Below are 23,201 nucleotides of genomic sequence, written 5' to 3'. Positions count from 1 at the left end.
TTCTATTCATTGTCCTATGTGTCTATCCTCATGCCAGTTTTCCAATATCTTAATTACTTTTGTTTTGTCTTAAGTTTTGAAATCAGGAAGTATGAGTCCTCCAACTTTGTTCTTCTTTTCCAAGCTTGTTTTTGCTATTCTGGGTCCCCTGAATTTCCATATGAATAATTTCCATCTGAATTCTAGGATCAGCTTGTCAATTTCTGCAAAGAAGCTAGGCTGGAATTTTGATTGGCATTGTGATGAGTCTGTACATGATTTAGAAGACACCTACCGACACTGTCTTCTCAACTATGTCTTCTCAAATAGTAGAAATAATCCTTAACACACACACACACACACACACACACACACACACACAAACACACACACACACACATTTAAGACATTTTTTAGTTTCCTGGAACAACCTTTTGTAGTTTTTAGAGTATAATTTTCACAATACTTTTGGTAAATTTATTCACAGGTATTTCTTTTTTATGCTATCATAAATAAAACTATTTCATTAATTTCACTTTTGGATTGTTCATAGCTCATTGTTATTCTGAACTTACTTTTTACACTTGATTTATCCTTCAACTTTGTTAAACTTGTTTATTTTCCCAATAGTTTTTCTGTGAATTCTTTAAAATTTTCTATATATAAAACCACATCTCTGCAAAAAGACATAGTTGTATATCTTCCTTACAATCTGGGTGCCTTTTATTTCATTTCTTGCCTAAATGCCATGGCAGAAACCTCCAGTATAATGCTAAATAGAAGTGGGGAGAGCAGATATTCCTGTCTTGTTCCTGATCTTAAGTGGAAGGTATCCAGTCTTTCACCATCAACTATGTTAGCTGTGGGTTTTGACAGATGACATTAACAGGTTGAGGGAGTTAGAAAAACCAAGACAGAAAGAAAAAACACCAAGAGCAGATTAAAAGAAAGGGAAGTAAAATCATAGGGAAAAGGAGCAAGAGAGTAAAATAACTAAATTTTATAAGTAGGGGGAGGGACTAAATAATAGAAAAATGAATTAAAAAAGAATTCTGAAAGAAATTATAAGAAATAGATTCTGAAATACTTTGTCATTAGTTAAGTATATGCCTTTGGCAAATATGTAAAAATTCTCTATCTCTTGTTTTGTCAATTATAAAAAAAGAATGAAAGAAAATTTATTTTATAAACATTAAATACCTAGTATGTACTTTTATGTACATTTTTATGTCTTTTGTGTGAGACACTGAAGTTCTAAAGAGATAATACACTTTCTGGACAATTTATTTTTTTGGCCTTATATTTCTATATTCTATAAAACATATCCAGCAAAATAGCAAAACAGGAAAGGCAATGAAAAAGAGAAAGGAAGGAAAAAGTAAAAAAGTAAAAAAGAGAAGGGAAAAAGTAAAGAAAAAGAAGAAAAACACAGAAAGTGAAAGGTAAAGAATGAAGAAACATACAGAAAGGTAAGGAAAAACTGGGTATGAAGAAAGTAGGGAAAGTAAACATGGAGAGAGACTGAGAAAGAGTCTGAGACGGACAAAGGAAGATGAAAGCCTCATCACAGAGGAAGGCTGAGGGCAGCGAGAAGAGAGCAGAGGAGGAAAGGAAGTATCTCCGGAGTTCACTTTATTGATGGTGAAAGGGTCTTTTAATGGGAAACATATTTCACCAAAAGTAAAGTAGGGCTTGTTTTGAGAACCACTTACTTCCAAAGTGAAAAGAAAAGATAAATACACCTGAAAGAATTTCTAAATATTAGAAAATCCAATTATTCTCATCCAGAAAGGATTCTACTTACTCATTTTCCTAGATACAGAGGGACTCTAAATATATGAGCTGTGATGTTGGCTCTATCAATATTTGACTAGAGACAACTATTCTTTTGTGTCTTCCATTTCCTAATCTATTAAATAAGTTTGAATTAGATAATTCCTAAAGCCTCTTTTAGTTATGACATCATAAGGTTTTACATAAGCTAGCAAAATAAAAACTTATTTAAGGAATGAATACTGTAAGCTAACATAAAAATTAATGCAAGAAAAAAATGATACGCCATTCGAAGGAAAAAATATCAACTCTAATAACAGACAAATTTGAGGAAATAAAACCCCCCACTTAAAGTGGCTATCACCCTGTAGGTAGGTGGTAAACGCATTACAAACATGAGCATCTTTTCCTAGCGGTAACGTTTAGGAGAACAGTAGGGATTTATTTTTTAAAAGAGGCAGACATCTGAAAAACAGACCCGCAGGAAGACTAAGACACTTGTTCATCTGCATTTCTGTGACTTGTCTTGCTTGGTTTATTTGCTATTGCACTTTTATGTCTGGCAGCAGTGCCAACCTCAGTCCAAATGATATATTATTTTTATCATGTTGATTACATATGTTCACCAGTTTAGTTGTCCATATATGCTTGGTGTGGTCTGCAAATACTCGGCGACAAAATCCAGAGCATAGCATTTTCACAGAAAGTGTTTACTGTGAAATTTCTCTTTAGAACTTCGTTTTTACAGCTTTGATCCATATGATATCCACAGTCCTACATTTCAAATAATTGCTTATAGTTAAAATATGCTTCTTCAATATTATACAATATGACTACAATAGGGTTTGTTCTTGAGGAGACCTCATTTTCTTATATGATCAGAAACTTAGTCAAATTTAAAGTCTGCTTGAATTTTCCAAACTGCGCTTCTTCAATTTTATAGTGACTTGGTACTTACATTCTGTTATTCATCAACACTTCACAGAAATACTTGATTTGTCTGAATGAATTTAAAAACCCACAACTGAAGAAAATCAGAAAAACCTGGTTTTAAATATCAAAAGATCCCAAATGAAAAGTATTTCTACAGGCCACACCAAGCAAGTTTTATTGATCAGTGTACTTCTTCGCAGGATGAAAATGCTGCAAGACTGAACATAAGAAAATAAACTTACTGGTAAATGTCTTTCCTGAGGACAGATCTGCCGAGGGGATTGTCAGCCTGGGGAGCCATAGCAACAGAGCCAATCTTCAAAACCATGGTGTCTTCTTTTGCTGCCTGATTAACTGTAACAAAATAAGTAGATTTATGGGGCATACAATGGATCTGCACATAAGGACAAATCTTTTTATTTTTTGGTGAAAACAATTTGTTTGTTTTTAATGACAAACTTGGAAAGAGCCTTCATGGGTGCTGCATGAACGGAATGCATTCTCTTAGAAAAGCAACAGAGCGTGTTTGAAGTTGAAACACTGTGACAGATGTGGCCCTACCCATGTATCTCTAACAGGGAGGAATCTCTGAGTAAAGGTGTAGAAACATTAAAATAAGGCCAACAAATGAGGACAGAAAAAATTAGGTTTAAAAACATCTGATGTTTCTTAACTATTTCTTTTATATCCAATTAAGTAGTTTTCTGTTACACACAATAATGACAGAAAAAAACAAATCCACCCCAACATTAAGACATGATATTAAACATATACAAGCAGTACTGAAACAGTGTTTACCTAAATTTCATAATCTTATACTAAATCTGCATCTTACTACTCCCAAGTGATGTTCAGCCCTGGGCTTTTTAACACTGCTATTGTCTACAAACATATTAAAAGATACCACACAGTAACAAATGCTCGAAGCATTTAAATTTACATGATTAATAGTATCTACACACACACACACAAGGTATACCAAAAGATCAGCTGTAAAATGTCAGAAAATTCCAAAGAAATACAATGGCTGCAATGCTGAAGGAAGAAATCAACCATTTCAACTTATTATTCTAGATACTTTAAAATTTTTTAATTTCTACTGTGAAATTGCATGACAAATAGCATTTCCACACCTGTGTAAAAGTTCTACCTCCTAGTGGAAACTAAAGCAAAGGTAAGAAAATCTCAGAAAACTATAAGAGGTGAAAAGATAAATCAATTCTGATGCTCTCCTTCTAAAACAATATTTTACCATATGCTTTCATCCTATAAAGTTCAACGATTTTTCTAAATATCACCAGCTAATTCAATATCTTCTCTTAGGGACTATCTGGAATGGATCGCAGCTCTTGATCTTATTAAAGTATATTAATTTTTACTCCCTCTTCTCAACAGATTATTCAACTGTAGTAGATGTTTAAAAATTGTTTTAAAATGTTTAAAAATTGTTAACAATATACAATTTCCTGGGTTTTGAAGAAAACATATACTAAAACTCATAATTTCTCTCACGAAATTATCATCTGCCACAAATGCAACAGAAAAGGACTGGCTGCAAGACCTCAGGAATATTCTGAACAGAACATGCCAGCAAAGGCATACAATCCATATTTCCCAAACTGTGTTGCCCAAAGAATGCAAAAGCCAAGAGATTATTTCCAGCTGCTTCAGCAGTACACTCAGTATGGTCTGACTTAGATTAGTCTAAAAAAGAAAATCAGAATTAAAAAAATCAGAAAAAATAAGAAGAAAAATATTCAGTGATGGAAAAGGAAACAGATTAAGGTGTACATAAAGGGAGTGGCAACATGGAAGTGGGGGAAGAACAGCAAAATGGGGAATAAGAGATGAGCTATCATAATAAATATTAGCATGTGTATACCACAATAAAGACAGTACTTTTAAATGTCGACGGAGGAAAGATCAAACAGAAAACTACTTCTCATGCAGCTGCACTATTTTCAAATGACTAGAGGTCTGTCTTGATTATAGGTCCTTATATTCTGGACATTGTTTACATTTCACAAATCTTGCATTTTACGCCAAACTTATCAAATAGTTCCATGTGGGTAAAACCTCTGATTAAGCAGCAGGCATCAATTAAATCAATAAATAGTAAGCCTGGAGAATAGACCAGGCCACAAAAGTGCAATTAGTATACTTGCTAACTGTTCTCCAGGCTACAGATACTGCCCACCACGTGAAGGTCTGAAGTGTACTAGAAACACTGCAGTAAATGAGGTACATATGGAAGGAAAATGACGTACTTGGTGTTACATACAAAGCCAGATCCAAGAACAGGACTCTGTTTCTGCTAGAGCCAAAAGTGTTCTCACTAGATTATACTGACTATGAGGTTATAAAAAAAAGCACTTAATACAGATCATTCACAAACTAAACCAAACTATTCAATTTTATTATAGAAAGTAATTAGCTAATCAAAATGTAACTTTGAGATGTAAGAAAAAAATAACAAAAATATGTTTTTATACAAGAAAGTGCCCTGAGTCATTTCTTCGGTTACTTTATAGCTGGAAAAAACAAGCTTCCCTTTTTGAGTTTACTTCACCTGCATTTAATAGTTGGACCATATGAGGAAATGTTCCCTCTAGAAGCATTTTCAACATGAAAATGAATGCCTTCCTTTATTGCTTTAACTGTATTTCAAAAATTGAGCCTCATGAGGAACTACTCACTCTAGAAGACACACTAGATCCAAAAAACAGTCCTCTCTTCTGAAATAAATAGCTTAAAGCTGGAAGCCAAACACCTGTAGATTCAGAATCTTGATAATAACTGCGCACAATGCAAACAATATTCCAGTTGAAACCCAGACTTTCAATATTATTATTTTAAATAAAAGTTTAGAATGTTAAATATATTTCTTATAATTATTAACTGAATTTTACCCATGAACTTTAAAAACTTTTATATTCAGTGGAATATAAAATGTAAGTCTAAAAGATGTTATCTGTTCTTGGGGTAAGAGAGTGTGTATTAAAAATGAAAAGGCTGTGAACAACTCTAAAATTATGAGCTTGTATATGTAAATAACCAAAAGCGTAAGCAAAGAGTGGACTTCTCATGCAATTGTCAGGTAACAGTAAGATTGTTGATTATAACTAAGTTTTCTTAAATCCAAGATGAAAGAAGCGTAGTTTGGAGACCAATTTTCCTTTAAGATTCTCAACATAAACTCAGTATAATAAAACATCTTAAGTCTCAAGAGTATTTTAACTTGCCACTGTGCAATGTTATACTACTATAAAGCCGTAACTGTTGTGCCAATCCTAGAGTTACCAACAAAAGCTTTTATCAGTTTTTGCCATATTTGCAGTTGAAGACAGAAATAAGGTTCAATAAATGTGTAACCTAATGACTTCTAGGTATATTGATGAGAAATACAGTTGTATTTACTTTATCAATCAAAACTTGCTTAGAGATATATTTTTAATATAGTTTCTGCTGAGAAGTATGCTATAGTACCATTTAGCTATGCTATTAAGACATAATTTACACATATACTTTCAGTTTAATTAGTGTGATGAAAATATTATTCAAGAAAGCTTTTTAAAACCTTTCTGGAGTAAAATAAATACTATGCTCTTGACTCTTAAGTCTTATTGGAGTCATTTAAGTAATCACATTTATTTCTAATGAAAATACTACTTCAATCATGTTTTCCTTACTTAGTCACATTCTGTCTTTTACATTTAACATTCCATATAAAATAAACATTTAAAAATGTATCTATAAATGGTTTAAGTGGTAAATTTTATGTTATATGCATTTTACTGCAATAAAAAAATTTTCATGAGTGAACTGTGATAATTTGAATTAACAGTAGCAATGATGAAAAATTAAGTGTCAGAAATTGAACATAATGTAATATGCCAAAACCTTTGAATTTTAGGTATGCATGTTTTTATTTGTACTAGAGGCCCAGTGCACAAAAATTTGTGCACTCGGGGGTGGGGGGGTGGGGTCCCTCAGCCCGGCCTGTGCCCTCTCGTAGTCTGGGACCCCACGGGGGATGACCACCTGCTGGCTTAGGCCTGCTCCCCAGGGGATTGGCCCTAAGCTGGCAATCAGACATCCCTCTGGCAGCCGGCAGCCCTCAGGAGATGTCCACTTGCCAGCAGGGAGCAGGCCTAGCTGCAGTAGGACATCCTTAGTGCTGCTGAGGAGGCAGGAGAGGCTCCCACCACTGCCACTGTACTGGCAGCCATCAGCCTGGCCTGTGGCTGAGCAGAGCTCCCCCTGTGGGAGTGCACTGACCACCAGGGGACAGCTCCTGCATTGAGCATCTGCCCCCTGGTGGTCAGTGTGTGTCATAGTGACCAGTCATTCCCAGTCGTTCTGCTGTTAGGGTCAGTTTGCATATTACCCTTTTATTATATAGGATAGAGGCCTGGTGCATGGGTGGGGGCCGGCTGGTTTGCCCTGAAGGGTGTCCCGGATCAGGTTGGGGGTCCCGCGGGGGTGCCTGGCCAGCCTGGGTGAGGGGATGATGGCTGTTTGCAGCTGGTCACACCCCCTTCAGGGTGGAGGGTCCCAACTGGGGTACCTGGCTAGCCTGGGTGAGGGGCTGATGGCTGTTTGCAGGTGGTCATACCCCCTTCAGGGTGGGTATCCCCACTGGGGTGTCTGGCCAGCCTGGGTGAGGGGCTGATGGTTGTTTGCAGGCTGGGGTCAAGCCCCCCCCCCCAATGGGTACCCTCACCCCATGGAGGTTTGGCCAGCCTGGGTGAGGGACTGATAGCTGTTTTCAGGCTGGCCACACCCCCTTTAGGATGGGGGGTCCCTACTGGGTTGCCTGGCCAGTCTGGGTGAGGGGCTGAGGGCCATTTTCAGGCTGGCCAAGGCCCCCCCGGCAACAGAAGCTCCCAGCCTCTCCCTTTTTTTATTTTTTTTATTCTGAGATTTATTTACTGTCTATAATTGAAACTTTGTTGCCTTCAGTGGAGCTCAGAGCCAGCCACGACAGGCGGGAAGCTTGGCTTCCTCCATCACTGAAGCAACCAAGCCTCCTGCTTGCTCCAGCTCCATGGCTGCCGGCCGCCATCTTGGTTGGGTTAATTTGCATATAGTCGCTCTGATTGGCTGGTGGGCGTGGCTTAAGGCATAGCAAAGGTATGGTCAATTTGCATGTTTGTCTTTTATTAGATTAGATTTTATGGATAGGCACATATTCTGGCAATTCATAACATCTCAGATAGATATTTTATTATAAATATAAGTAAGATGTACGTATGTAGATATAATAAATATAGATATACACATAAGTATAGACAGGCACATATAGGCAGAAGGCAAAAAACAACAATGAAAGATGTATGCAATACAATGTAGACCAGATAAAAGACTTAACATAAAGAGCTCTTATAATTGATAAGGGAAAAAATAAGAAACTCCTAGAAAAAGAGTGTACTCTTTGACTGACAAAAGACCAAAATCTTTGATAAACCTTTGTTAGGATGAGATTGAGAAAACAGTATAAACTGGTACAGCCAGTTAAGAGGGCAATTTTACATCTCTTTATATTTTAAAAGCACATGCCCTGTGATCTAGCAATCATTTTTCCTAGAATTTTATTCTAATAGATATACTCACCCAAGTCATAAAAAAATACCACTAAAAATGTGTTTATTGCAAAAAGTATTCACATAAGCAAAAGAGTAAAATTTACCAAATGTCCATAGAGAATGTGGCAGACCGTATTTTCTGAAGATGGCTATATAATGACTTCCTCTGATATAATATGTTGATTATCAAGGTATCTACTTAGAAGCTACTTACGCATTTTCATTTTAGAATTAGACCTAAAAATCCCACCAAAATCAGCACTAAAAAAAAAAAAAAAAAAAAAAAAAAAAAAGGAGGGGAGAGCTTTAAAAAAATGATAGCAAAAGTCTGGAAATACTTTTGCAATTACAATCAATTGGGGATTTTCCTAGTTATAGCAGCCAAACGGGAAATTTAAAACAATAACAAAACTATGTATATATAGTATTAGTTAATGGCTATAACACAATAAGCCAAAAACAAGAAAAAAAGTGCATGCACACAAAAAGGAAATAAAGCTTTTATTTTTATCTCCTTTCTCTCAAATAGCCTCTTATTCCTTCTGACATGTACACAAATCAATGAAGCACAGAACCTGTTTCAATAAACCACTGCTCAGTGACAGAAAACTAAAGCCAGGGTTAACCAATGAACTTCTGACCTATGCTCCTTGCAGAGGTGCTCAGCACACAGGAAACCCCATTGCTCTTCTTGTTAACTGAATTATGCCTGAACATTAGCTTAGTTCAGAAATTATCACAAATCCTGCCCCAGTCAAAATGCCTTCCAAACAGATCAGTGGTTCCTCAACAACACAGAATCCTAAACACAGAATTAGCATGATCCAGCAATTCCACCCATTGGTGTATGTATGTGTATGTATGTATGTATGTGTATGTATATACATGTATGTGCATATGTGTGTGTGTGTGTGTGTGTGTATATATATATATATATATATATATATATATATCTCAAAAGAACTGAAAATGGGCTTAACTGTACCATCGTATGCCAGTTTTCACCACAGGAGCTAACCCAAAGATGGAAGCAGCCCAAGTGTCTGACAGGTGAATGGATAAACAAAATGTAGTATCCTATATAATAAAAGCCTAATATGCTAGGTGTCTGGTTGTCTGTTCAACCAATCAAAGCATAATATGCTAAGGCCACTCAACTGCTCGCTATGACATGCACTGACCACCAGGAGGCAGACAGTTGACCGGTTGACCAGTAGCTATGACATGCACTGACCACCAGGGGAAGATACTCCGACTGGTAGGTTAGCTTGCTGATGGGATCTGGCTGATCGGAACTGAGCAAGATGGGCCGGACATGCCCTGGAGCCCTCCTGTGGTCCCTCCCCGGCTGGCCAACCTCCCGTGTCCTTCCCCAGCCCCGACTGTGCACTGGTGGGGTCCCTTGGCCTGGCCTGCACCCTCTTGCAATCTGGGACCCCTCAAGGATGTTGGAGAGCCAGTTTCAGCCTGATCCCACAGGCCAGGCCGAGGGACCCCACTGGTGCATGAATTCGTGCACCTGACCTCTAGTATGATATAACGGAATACCATTCAGTCATAAAAAGCAAGGAGCAATTCACTATGAAAATGTCCCCTCTACTAACAAATACCAAAGAGATTCAGAAGCATTCAATACATCAAATAGATAAAATATTTTAAGAAAAATGAGCAAATTTTAAGTGCAGCTCAAATGCTTACACTGAGAAACAGCTACGTCTAATTCAGGACTACTTATCAGTATAAACACTATTGAACACCTACTTAAAAGTCTTAGCCAAGTCAAAGAGACTTGACTTGGGTGGTGAACACACAATACAATATACAGATGATGTATTATAAAATTGTACACCTGAAAGCTGTACCATTTTATTAACTAATATCATCCCAATAAATTCAGTTTTTAAAAAAATTCCATGAAAAATAAAAGTCTTAGCCAGACTGACTCCTCTAGAAAAAGCAATATACTGATACTGCTTTATATGCTAGGCCCAATTTCAAAACAATAAATGAGATGAAGCATATGCATTTGGTTCATCTTCTTTTTGTTTGTATTTGTGACCAATATTGATATTTTATGTTGTGTAATTAAGATGTAAAACCTTAAATCAGTATAGGGGATATTACAGGAAAAAGGACTCATCTTAGGTTTAGTTAGGTGATTACTATTTAATAGTATATTTGAGGACCATCTGTAATTCCTGAACACTTCTATGTTACCACAAAAGCATTACTCAGATGTGTTGCTTTACTTCCTGATATGTCCGCATGACCGTTCCCTATTTTTTCATAGAGCATTCTCTCTGTATTTTTCTCCACCTCATCCAAACCTCTCACCTCCAATATCAATTTATTTCTGATGTTTCAATGAAATTTTGCATTTACATTCAAATAAAAACAATTAAAAAATTATGAAATGGAGAATATCAAGTATATATTATAACGAATTTTCAGAAAATCACAAAAGCTTATTAACGTATCTATTGTTAATGAAAATTACAGGAACTCACTCTAGTTAGAAAAATGAATGCTTGTATACCAGCCAGAGAAATATTTGTGGAAAACAATACTCTTAATTGTTAAAAAACATTTAGATTTTTTATGAGATATCATGAGACTATTTTTTTAATTTTATCTAGATACAAAATATCTAAAATTATATTTTAATGAAAATAAGATATAGATACTACAATATGGTATTTTTAATTTTATTTTTATTGAATTTATTGGGGTGACATTGCTTAATAAAATTATGCAGGTTTCAGATGTACAATTCACCTTCCATCACCATTTATTCCCCCTTTACCTCCTTTTGCTTCCCCCACACTCCGCCCCCCCACCCCCAGCAATCATCATACTGCTGTGTCCATGAGTCTTTCTTTTTTTTCTTTGCTTAAACTGTCAGAGGTGACGGGGTGGGGCTCTGGCTGAGAGGGATGAAGGGATTATGCAATATGCTGTTTTTAAAATGTAATGTACTACTCCAGACTCTGTTCCCAAAATAATAATACATTTTCTGTAATAACAAAGCCAAACTACTTCTGTTTCCTTAGTGTTTTCCCTTATTCTCAGTTGGAAAATCAAAAATGGTTTGAAAATCTCAGTCACCTTTCATGTCTGTTCCCTTTATGGTTACAAGAAAATGTTATTATGACTCTAACTGGTTCTCAGAAAACTATATTGTGCATAAATGTTAATTTCCTTTTTTACCTATGCAACTTTAATATAAATTATATTATCTAAATATTCATTAGGTATTCATATAATAAAGAACAATAAAGAAAAAATATAAAGGTCATTGCCTCTGCAATAAATATGCAGCCTCTTTTCTGGTTAGTGGTTTGTCTTTCACGTCACTTGCTGCTCAATAAAGACTAACACTTTAGCCCTGACCAGTGTGGTTCAGTTGGTTGGGCATATTCCCAAGCACCTGAAAGGTTGCAGATTTGATCCCCAGTGGTGGCACATGCCCGCTTGTAGGCTCTATCCTTGGCAGGGGGCATGCAGGAGGCAGCCAATCAATGTTTCCTCTCACACTGATGCCTCTCTCTCCCTCCCTCCGTCCCCCACTCCCTCCCTTTCCTTTCTTCTCTACCTAAAAGCCAACAAAAAAATCTTTTATAAAGAAAAAGACTAGCTCAGGTGTTTCTACAAACTATCTGAACAGATGAAAAAAAAACCTGAATAGTGCAGTTAGAATATAAAGAATATGCAGACAATAGTAATTTCATATCTCAAAGTAATCAATTTTATGATGGTCACTAGTAAAAAATTAGAATTAAAAAATAGGAACTGATTTGTATTAAGAACAAACTGAATTTATCTCTAGATAGACATCTTGGTAATTAAGAACTAAAAAAACCTCTATAAATATTTTCTTTTATTTATAGAAATGTTAAAGAAACCATTACTTTTAATACACCTTAATGATTGAGAATTTTAGGCAAAATACCTTCCCTAATTAAAATCACCTATTAATGTGAGACAGAACAAGAGACAGACTGACAAGGAGACTAGAACCAGGTGTTTTCTTTTGTTATCTAACATTGCTGACAATTCAAGGTCTTCCTCCTAATAACTAAGAGAAGAAGAAAAAGAGCTTTGCTGTTTTCTTGTGCATAAACTATCCCTCAAATATTCGTTCTCTCTTCTCTAATTCACAGAACTCTAACTTATTAGCTGGGCACACTACCACCTAGGAAAGATTGTGTCTCCCCTTCTCTTACAGAGGGCATAGTCATATGACCAAGTTCTGGCCAATGAGGGATAAGCAGTAGTGAAATGTGGGACTTCCAGAAATTCTACTTTAAAAGAAAGGGCAGCACCTTCTTCTAAGACTTCCTTTATTGAGAGCTTACTATGGAATGGCACCATGCACGGTCTCATGTAGTCATCTTTGAAAGTAAGCTATCAATAAGGACTATTCGGTACTACTATCACCATTTTTTAAAAATATATTTTATTGATTTTTTACAGAGAGGAAGGGAGAGGGATAGAGAATTAGAAACATCAATGAGAGAGAAACATCAATCAGCTGCCTCCTGCACACCCCCTACTGGGGATGTACCCACAACCAAAGTACATGCCCTCGACCGGAATCGAACCTGGGACCCTTGAGACCGCAGGTTGATGTTCTATCCACTGAGCCAAACCGGTTAGGGCTACTATCACCATTTTAAATACAGGGATTTAGTCAACTCGCTCAAGATTTCACAGTTCATAACTGGCAAAGATGGGCTTGGAACTCAGGTCTGTGTAACTACAAAGTTCATACCATTAACCACTGTGTTATAATTTCACTGAAAATTCTTTAAGTTCTTCATTCTTTTATATCATGGGGGAAATTAAAATTTAAAAGTTACTCTGTGGATGGAGGCAGTGGGATTATCAATTCATTGTAAAACCTTGAACAATTTCAGAGGGAACCAAGGTGCCTGGAAGAAGCCACAAGAGTCTTGGTGTGTTGGCTATTTTTAACTGATTTTTAGTTATCAAGTACATAGAACCCAACATTTGAGTTTACTATAACAAATGACAGAAAGTCTAAGCGTTACTTACAAAAGCCCTGAAAAAAAACCCTCATATTTCTTACAATAGTAACTAAGAGAGTCAAAAACATACCCAATATTCTGACATATCTCCTAAAGATATAGTTGCAGAATGACTATAACATATTTACTCTTTCTGAAGCACACCAAACTACAAACTATAACCTGGTACCATCTTTTTTTAAAAAAGAAAGCAGCAATAAGACTAAGGTCTCTAGAAGAAAGTTATTCAAATAATATTAAAAGAATTTCAGAAGACAATACCTTCAATGCTTGGCTGCATTTCTTCTGTTTTTGGAACAAAAATTCTGATTACGCTTGTGTTGATGTAAATCAAAGGTAAATTGCGTGAAGTTACTGTATGGGTCCTCATGGGCTGACCAGGAGATTTTCTTTTCTCTTTTTGGGTCCTTGGTAATTTTGCTTGAAATATACTTGCAATGGCATTAAGTAAAGGAAAACACAGGACAATATCAAACGCTTGTGATGAGAGAAGAATTTCATGAAGAAAATGAGGGGACCCATCCGTTAGACCTTCAGATAACTTATGAAAACTTCTTCGCTCATTTCTTGATATTAACTTGTGGCGGACATTTTTTGTTACAGCTTTTGTGTATGTCAAAGAAAGAAATCCATGCTGCTGATGAGAGCCATCTAGAAGTTTTGTAGTTGTCTGTTCCAGAAAAAGGAAATCACAATATACATTTCATTAAAAAAAATCTATTTGAAAGCAGAAAATCAACTCAGTTGGTAATATAACCTTTTATCATGTCTATACCTCTTAATGAGCACATTACAGAACAATTCTGAAGATGGGGCAAAAGATGGGACCATTGGTATGACTGAACTGAAAGTCAGGAATCCTGAGTTCTAGTTGTAGGTGTTGAGAGAGGTAATTAACCTCTTTGTGTCTCTTTCTGTGACTTGTACATTTTTGTAACATTCAGAATTTGGAAAAGATCATCTCTAGGTTTTATCTTTTCATTCTTGTTAATTTATCATTAAGAAAATACATATTTTGTCACGATATGGGCCACAGAGGAGTTGTTTATACAGGTGAAATTTATATAACCATGTCATTTATTTCCATTTGTGATCAACAACCTGAGTAGAAAAGATAACTGACTTCACTTGACTTACATTTATAAAAACCTTTTTTCCCATTGATAATTTGGCTTATTTATATAAAGACTGAGCCCGTAAGAAGAGCCTAATTGATATCATGCTTTAATAACTAAACTAACCATTTAATACATGTTTACTGGAAATGATAACATATCACAAAAACAAAACATTTGCCCTTTAAACTTGCCTGTTTCTAGTGGCTATCATAGAATTTACAAAACCTATCAACACTTCTACAATTCTCATTCTTTGCGTTCTATACTGCATTAATACACAAACAACATTTGATTGAGAGTGAAAATTATGTCATTGTAACTTTAATATTTATGACAAAATTTTCCCAATTATCATATGCAAATTGCACATTTTAAACAAATTATAGTAAAACAACATACTTATGAGTAAAGTAAAATGCATACTTTGTAACATATGAAAAAAAATTCTCCACTAGTTTCTCTGAACAAATTAATATACATAAAATCCTATTTTGAAAATCACTCAATATAAAATTAGAGTTATTATAATTCACATTCCTGACCCCTCTTCCCAGGGCTTAATAGCTTTTTTGTTATTAGATTCCAAAGAGTAATGTTAAGAGAGAAGGTGAACTAGGAAGAAGAAAAAGAAAGGCATATATCCTCCGAAACAGGAAAAACATGAGAAGTAGCAATGCAGCACTGTGTCTGAATCCATGTTACCCCAACACTAGTGAACCTCTTTTGCTTCCACTTTCTTCTTCTTGTGTTACTGCCTACCACTCAATGACAGGCAATGGAGGGAAAAAAGTATGCAATTCAGCTATTATTGTTGATTTTGTTTTTAATCAGGACTTTATGATGAAGAAAGGTGAGATAAAATTTACCTTTGTACTATATGTTACTTTTTTAAAGTTAATTTCATGAGCACTAAGAAAACTTGGAAGTAGACATTAAATGGGTGTGCAGTATAATAATTTTTCATATAACTGTCCTGCCCTCAGAATATATTTTTACTGTTCCTAACTTTCTCATTGCCCCTCTTCAGATTTCTCTTTCCATTTGCTTTCTATATTCAAAACAAAAGGAAACCCAGTAAAGCAGGAAAAATTACTACCACTCTTATCATCGTGCTGCTGAATATCTGGCAGCAGTAGGGGGAGGAGGGTGGCTGTGGCGCGGCCCTGGTAGAAGAGGCCAGCAACACTTTTCTGTCTCTGGGTGTCCATACAGGATGTTGGAGAGGGAGTAGAATCAACAACTGATCTAAATAACCCAACTCAAATCTTCATTAATGACAATATTTGAATCCTGGAGTTAATGTAAAAGGTATTTCAATGTCTAAATGTTTCGATTTAAAAAAATATTTTTAGAATACTGAATATAGGTACTCTTAAAAGGTAAATTTCCATAAGCGATAGCTTGTTTGTTAAACTACTGAATCCATAACTCACTTAAGATTAGGGGGGGATGCCCTAGCCGGCTTGGCTCAGTGGATAGCATCCACCTGCGTGCGGACTGAAGGGTCGCGGGTTGGATTCCGGTCAAGGGCACATGCCTGGGTTGCGGGCTCGATCCCCAGTAGGGGGAGTGCAGGAGGCAGCCGATCAATGATTCTCTCTCATCATTGATGTTTCCATCTCTCTTTCCCTCTCCCTTCCTCTCTGAAATCAATAAAAATATAAAAATAAAAAGATTTAAAAAAAGATAAGGGGGGAAGAAAAAATGAGTGAATACTAGCTGGAGTTAATATATAATTACTTTCATACCATAATAATCAATATTTTATATGATTTAAGATGAAAATTTAGGAAACACTAATAATTAGGAAATATTAATAAAATAAAAAATAGTGCAGCTGATAAAGAACATTTTTAAAGGACATTAATAATTTTGTTTTTTTCATGAATATACGTTAAAATTATTAAGAATGTTTCCATGAACACTAATGAACCTTCAAAGAGAAGAAAATAAATCTAAAAAGAACTTTCTCCAACCAAAATCACATTAGGAGACCTATTTTTTCCAGACTAGGCTAGAAAAAATTTCAAAACGCAAATCAGAAAACGAGCATTTGCCATGCCAATAAATATTAAAGATTAAATCTAGGAACAAAATTATTTAAAATACTTGGCAACTTAAGTTTTAAAATTCTAAAGATATATGCTTTAAATTTCTTTTGATTTACAAAAAACGGGGAAAGAAGTAGATAAGTAGTTTACATTACACACGCTAAGAAAATATCTAATGTTTTCAATAATTTAATAAATTCTCAAGACAATAACTACTACCATTGTGATAATCTGCTCTTAATAATTTAAAATACATGTATTTTTACTAACTTAAAAATGCCACTTAGACCTGGCTGGGTGGCTCAGCTGGTTGGAGCGTCATCCTGTACACCAAAACGGTTGTGGATTCTATTCCCAGTCAGGGCATGTACCCAGGTTGCAGGTTTGATTCCCTGAATAATGTTGCTCTCATATCAATGTTTCTCTCACTCCCATTTCCCCTCTCTAAAAATCAATAACATATTCTTGGGTGAAGATTTTTAAAAAGTCACTTAAAATGATTAGTTTAGTAATATATTCAGATGCATTGTACTGTTAAGAAAAACCAGGTTCCAGACTTCTAAAAGCCATTGTTGTACAGTCTAGTGTTCATTTTCTATCCAGTCAACAAAGGACATACAGCCTTTTCCAGAGATTCTACAGGGTACCACATAAGGTGCTTTGAATTATTTGTGAAAAGGAAATGGCATAATAAAATGTGGGAGAAGCAAACTGAGTAAAAATTCATAAAAGGAATGACAAAAGCAGTATGGTCAATTCTTGATCACTCATCACATGCATAATTTAAAAAACATATTTAACATCTGTTTTTAACTTTTTATGGTGATTGTAAAATTAGTTTGTATTCACAAAACCAGGGGAATACATAGCATAAGCAAGTAACCCAGAAACAAATCAGATTACAGTGGAAAACCAGTCTATGATTTAAAAAGTAATGATACCTCATTTACAAAGTAAGATGGTACAGAGGGAAAGGAAAATCAAGAGTTGACTCTATGAACAGTTCAATCCCTTCTCTGGGTTCCTGTTCATGGGAGTTCTGTAGCATAATTTAAAAATTATTTCTTACAGAAGGAAAGAAGCCAGAGCAATTACTGAAAGGGTCCTGCTTGCTGATGGGTCGAACCAACAAGGTGCGTCTGTTCAGCTTGTCAGTACAGGAAAGGAAGACACCTCCACATTGCCCCAGAGACCAACACTCTTTCCCAAGGCTTGAGGTGGACAGGAGCAAAGAAGGTGAAAAGACAAAAAGCAATAAAAGCCATAAGCAAACACCTCAATACTTTTAATTCTGCTCAAGTTTTATAGGTTTAGATTTGAACCACTGCTAGGTATGACTTGTGTCTGGACCATCTTCTGCAAAAGCATTGTTAATGGAAATTAACAAAAATGAGGTATTTTTAGTGTAAAATGACTACTTTTAGTTTATGATAAAAAAAAATCCACATGGCTCACTTATGAATTAGAAAAACTTCTAAAAAGTCAATATAATAACACATTAATGTTAAAATATATTGATAAAAGCAATCTTACCTTTGACCTTTGGAAAAATTTACTTGTTATTCAGGAAAAATGGTTACAAAACAGAAGCAGCTAAAATAATAGTTTTATTTTACAGTGTAATTTTGGAAAAATAGGTCAAAAATTATTCTGAGCTCTAATTCTTGTAACCATTTGTCCTACTGCATGAAAGAACAAAGATAAACAGTTTATATTTTCAAAAAATCATAGTTACTAAATGAGTCTCACCACAGGTTTTTCTTTGCACTGTAGAAATACTCCTTCAAAATGTCCTGACTGCCAACCTTCCCCTGGCCTGGAAAACATAAGTTCACCTTATCTGTTCTCTTCAATTATTCTGAATTTAAAAAGTGAGCATATATAACTGTTTCAAGTAGTAATGATGTAAACAACACTACTAAGCAGCGGAACTAAAATGTGGATCTGATGATGCAATCAATAGGACAATTTACTTAGCACCACACCCTGGTAGTTCTGCACAGAAACATTTGTCTTAATGATAAATTATTTGGTTAAGTACTTATTTCTATCTTACCCATGAGACTATGAGGTCCACAAGGGCATGATTTATGTCTATTTTGTTAATCACGATATATCCACTGTCTAATAGTGTGTGACACACAATACACATTCAGTAAATATTTTGATTAAACGAAATGAGTAAATGATCTAAAGACTTACTAAAATTCTCCAAAATTTCACAGTAAAAGTCATAGATGATATAGAACATAGATTGTAATATTTACATCATCAAGAAATTATTTCAGCTATATTATTCATGTATCACTTGCAAGAATCATTTTGATATAGAGATATACCATTTAAAAGGAACAAAAGAGCTAAATCAAAAATCAATTAATGATTCACTATTAATACAATAAAAACAATTATATGCTTGGCAAGATAATACTATAATAACAGATCTTAAAATATATACAGCAAAATATTTTGAACTTCACAATTATGACCCAATTTTTCAGCTGTGGCAGTTGGATAATTAGTGACATGAGCAATGTGATATATGTGATAAAGGATAAAATTCAAATGTTTTAATGTAGAATTAGAAACCTGTTAAATAAAAAAGACCTTTTTAGGGTATATAATACATCAATAAAGGTATATAAATATATGTGCTTCTGCAGATACTCAAGAAATAATTTTTGAATGAACATTATGAATTGAGAAAAAATAAATACGGCTATTATATGACAAAATACAATGAAATTTAAAATATGATGCGATTTGGATTTGGATTTTAATTTGGAAAAAAATGATAAAATTGCTATATAGCTTTGTGAAAATACCTAAAATTTCATTTTTTACTACTGTTATTTATCATTATAAACAAATTATATTTGCTTATAATCATACTTTTCATAGAAATGTTTTAGGGAAGAAAAATATGAATAGTCTCCAGAGTGAAAAGGGACATGAGATGTTGCTTCATTTAATCTACATTATACTGTTATAGGGAGTGGTTGGCAAGGATATAGCAAAAACCAAAGCCATCACCTGTGTCCCAAGCATCTTAGCAAATAAACAACCCATGTAACAAATGTCAGAGATGATTAATAAAAGCAGCTTATGTCATTTAATATGGCAATATGGATATTTATAAACAAATTTGCCATTTTATGAAACAAAACATTATTATATTTCACATATGAGTGAATACCAAATAAAATTAACCAATTTATCTGTTAAGAAACCTCTTTGAGAATAATTATAGTATTTCTAAAAAATAACTAACCAATATAAATGTAAAAATTCTTATTATACTTTGTTCAAAGAAAATATAGCCTTTCCCATAATCATTATTCTTTACTTACCTGCTTCTGTAGTGATCAATATTGAAACTTTCTACTTTACATTTCACTTTGGTATATACATCCTGGACATCTATGGAGGCACTGAGGTCTTCTAGTTCACTGACCATACAAAGCTCTGCAATAAGAAGTGAACATTAATTTCAATACTGACGTACGATCAATGGCATGTATATTCTTGGCATCTACAAAGGGACTGAGGCTTTCTATTCATTGACTACACAAGATTCTGCAATAATAAGTAAAATTTATATCAATATAGGCCTCACAATTAAAATAGGACACCTATTTCAAAATAGGGGAGTTCATAGTTAGTGTTTTATGTGTCGTATCTGATATCAGTCATTGATTTTTGCAATACTTTTAGTGATAATAACCTAATACATCAATATGATCAAGAAGAAATTACCTCGTGGCTTTTAGGATGAATTTTAATACAAACAAGACAAAATTTAGGTATAATATTCAATGTTAGTATTGCTAATAGAAATCATGTGAATTAGATCTGATGACATTTATTTAATTTAAATGGCAATGACAAATAAAATGAAGTCTACTATGATTTTTTTTTCTAAAAATAGTGTTTAATATTTTATCTTTACAGTACAGAAGAAAAGGAGTCCTGTACCTGTGCCTTTATTTTCAGGATCCGGAGCAAAGAGTTTTATCGTAATTTTGGGCAGTACCCACTGCATCCATAGACTAACACGTCCACTGGATCCACCAATGTTACTTGTAGTTTGTTCCAAGGTAACAGAATCAGAGAATGGTGAATCATCACCTGCTTGTACAGAATCTCCCTAGGTTGACAAAACAACACTATGTAACTTAAAAAAATCTTTAATTTTTACCTATAACTTTTCCATATGCTAATGCTAATCATATAAATGGTTATACTAATACATAATGCTAATAATATAAGCTAATAATATAAACATATACTAATCAATAACACTGATGCATGTTATTATACTATTTGTTTAAAATATGTGTATATATATTTAAACAGTCAAGTACTAAAAGTTAGTCTAGTAGGCAGCATGATGTATTAGGTTAAGAACTTCAGATACTAGCCATGTGATTTAATCTTTCAGATTGATTCCTCTTCTGAAGAAATGGTTATTATAATAATATTTACCTCTTAGAGTTAAGATTTAATAAGAACATGAATATAAAGTGATTACCTATAATAAACAATGCACAAATAGCAGGTATGATTATCACCATCAAGCTTGACCGATACTTAGAAATTGTACACTCATATTTTTAATAATTCTTGTCTTTCTCATTTTGTCATCTTTCTAATTTTAGCACATTTTCATGTGCTATTTATTCCTAACTTTTAACTTCTAACTCCATCTATGCCAAGGAGTAATTTAGCAACAGTCAACATCTAGAACAAAACATCCCCTAAAATTTGATCGAATTCAATGTAACATTATCAGTATACTGTTTTGTAAGGATAGCTTCTCAGACTAATCTTTTACTGAAACCATTAGATTGGCTCTTAGAAATAGGAATGATGCCGAAACCGGTTTGGCTCAGTGGATAGAGCGTCGGCCTGCGGACTGAAGGGTACCAGGTTCGATTCCGGTCAAGGGCATGTAACTGGGTTGCGGGCACATCCCCAGTAGGAGATGTGCAGGAGGCAGCTGATCGATGTTTCTCTCTCATTGATGTTTCTAACTCTCTATCCCTCTCCCTTCCTCTCTGTAAAAAATCAATAAAATATATTTTAAAAAAAATTAAATTAAAAAAAAAAGAAATAGGAATGATAAGAAAAACCTCAAACAAAACAAACCTAAACACTCAACTTTCATATATTTGTGAAATAAATATATTGTAAATATATTACCACAAGACATTTACCCTGACGTCAGATTTACAGCATCTTTTAATCAGAATAAAATTCAATTTAATGAATCCCCATAAGGAGACCAAATGGGGAAGACTTTCACAAAACAATAGATAGGTTTTTATTGTTGGAATAGTTAAGCACCGAGCACAGTAAAGCAATAGTGTCCTGTGATTTACAGTGACAAAAAATTACAGACTTAATCCTGAAGGTAGTATAATCACTTCTTGATCCAATTACATGAAGCAAAGCAACCAGCTTACTGTTTAGTGATGTTTTCATATAAATGCTTCTCCAAAATAAGTGGTCCTATATATCTGCTTTAATTAAAATTCCTAGAATTTGAGAAGCTATAGAAAAATTCGGGTTTTTGGTTAGCTGTCTAAAATAACACAGCATCCAATGAAAAGCATGAACTAATCTCAGAAAAGGATGCATTTTACAAAGAAAAATTCACTAAAAGACAACATATTATAGTCAGTGTGCCTTTCTTTACAGATAGGTTCTTAGATCAGAAGCATTCATAAATTAATTCTCCCTCAAACAGAAGAATATCATAATCATAAGCCTGGAAATTGCAGAGAAAAACAGCCATCTCATATCAATGAGATAGTGATTTTTCACAGTTAGGCATATTCACTATGAATGCTAAGAAAACTCTGGCTGCAAATTTAATAAGTAAGCACTACAGAGGAAAGGTTTTGCTTTCCTTCCTCACGGAGTTTCAATTTTCGTTTTGGATTTACAACATTTGGTGCGGTATTGTTAAATATGTTTATGCATTAATTTTCTGCGCTATTTCCAATTCTATAGCAAAATTGAGCCAGAATTGGAGATGCTGAACTATTTTCCCACACCTCTATGCCAAGTTCCAAAATATACAGTTTAATTCTTTCACCATTTTGTTGCAAATTGACCAAAATACTGAGTTTATTTTCCTAGCTGAATTTATCTTTGTTCATCTGGAAGAGCAAACACTTCAGCCCTTCATCCTTGGCCTGTTTCAGACCTCAGGGATGATCATAGTTTTGGCCACATTGCTATTCTCCCTTATCAAAATAACTCCAGAGTTCTTGTTCAATCACGAAACGTCCCAAAGGGCTAAACACTTCCACCACTGTTTGTACTTAAGTCAACAGTAACAAGTGGCCTGCTGTGGTTTCCACTACCTTTGCTCCCATTATTTCAATGCAAGGGTGGGAAAAATGATTAACTGTTTTTTAAGCTCAGTACTTAAGACTCTCACTCATATTTCCCCCTCTACACCACCCAGATGGATATTCAGGAAGCTAGGGCTATATTCACCGAAAAGTATGGTGCTCCCTATCAACATGTCAACATGAAAAGAATTACTCATAGTTTAAAGTATAAATCATCCAAGAATCATATAAACAAATACTTCTACTTAATACAAACAATTGTTAAGAGTGTGCTTTTTAAAACTAGATTTACAGTAAATTCTTTACAGTTAAAACAATTTAAAAATAATAGTTTTGACCCAACTCACCAAGA

General features: G+C 34.6%; 1 protein-coding gene across 16 annotated transcripts in view; it reads right to left on the bottom strand.

Moving 5' to 3' along the window:
- The window catches only part of VPS13B (vacuolar protein sorting 13 homolog B), a 613,015-nt gene that overhangs the window by 284,987 nt on the left and 304,827 nt on the right, over nt 1-23,201 (bottom strand). For 13 of the 16 annotated variants that reach the window (XM_036337858.1, XM_036337862.1, XM_036337864.1 and 10 more), the window contains 5 exons: nt 20,463-20,634; nt 19,838-19,952; nt 17,557-17,698; nt 13,580-13,988; nt 2,928-3,039 (listed from right to left, as the gene is read on the bottom strand). In XM_036337858.1, the coding sequence (XP_036193751.1) occupies nt 2,928-3,039; nt 13,580-13,988; nt 17,557-17,698; nt 19,838-19,952; nt 20,463-20,634 (950 nt within the window). Of the gene's footprint in view, nt 1-2,927; nt 3,040-13,579; nt 13,989-17,556; nt 17,699-18,236; nt 18,304-19,837; nt 19,953-20,462; nt 20,635-23,201 lie in introns of those variants that run through there. The other 3 variants (XM_036337863.1, XR_004972424.1, XM_036337873.1) reach the window with 3 other exon arrangements.

Source organism: Myotis myotis, unplaced genomic scaffold (genome assembly GCF_014108235.1).
Source record: "Myotis myotis isolate mMyoMyo1 unplaced genomic scaffold, mMyoMyo1.p scaffold_m19_p_16, whole genome shotgun sequence".
Lineage (NCBI taxonomy): Eukaryota > Metazoa > Chordata > Mammalia > Chiroptera > Vespertilionidae > Myotis > Myotis myotis.
Note: the sequence above shows the minus strand (reverse complement) of the source record. Positions and strands in the feature narration are given on the sequence as shown.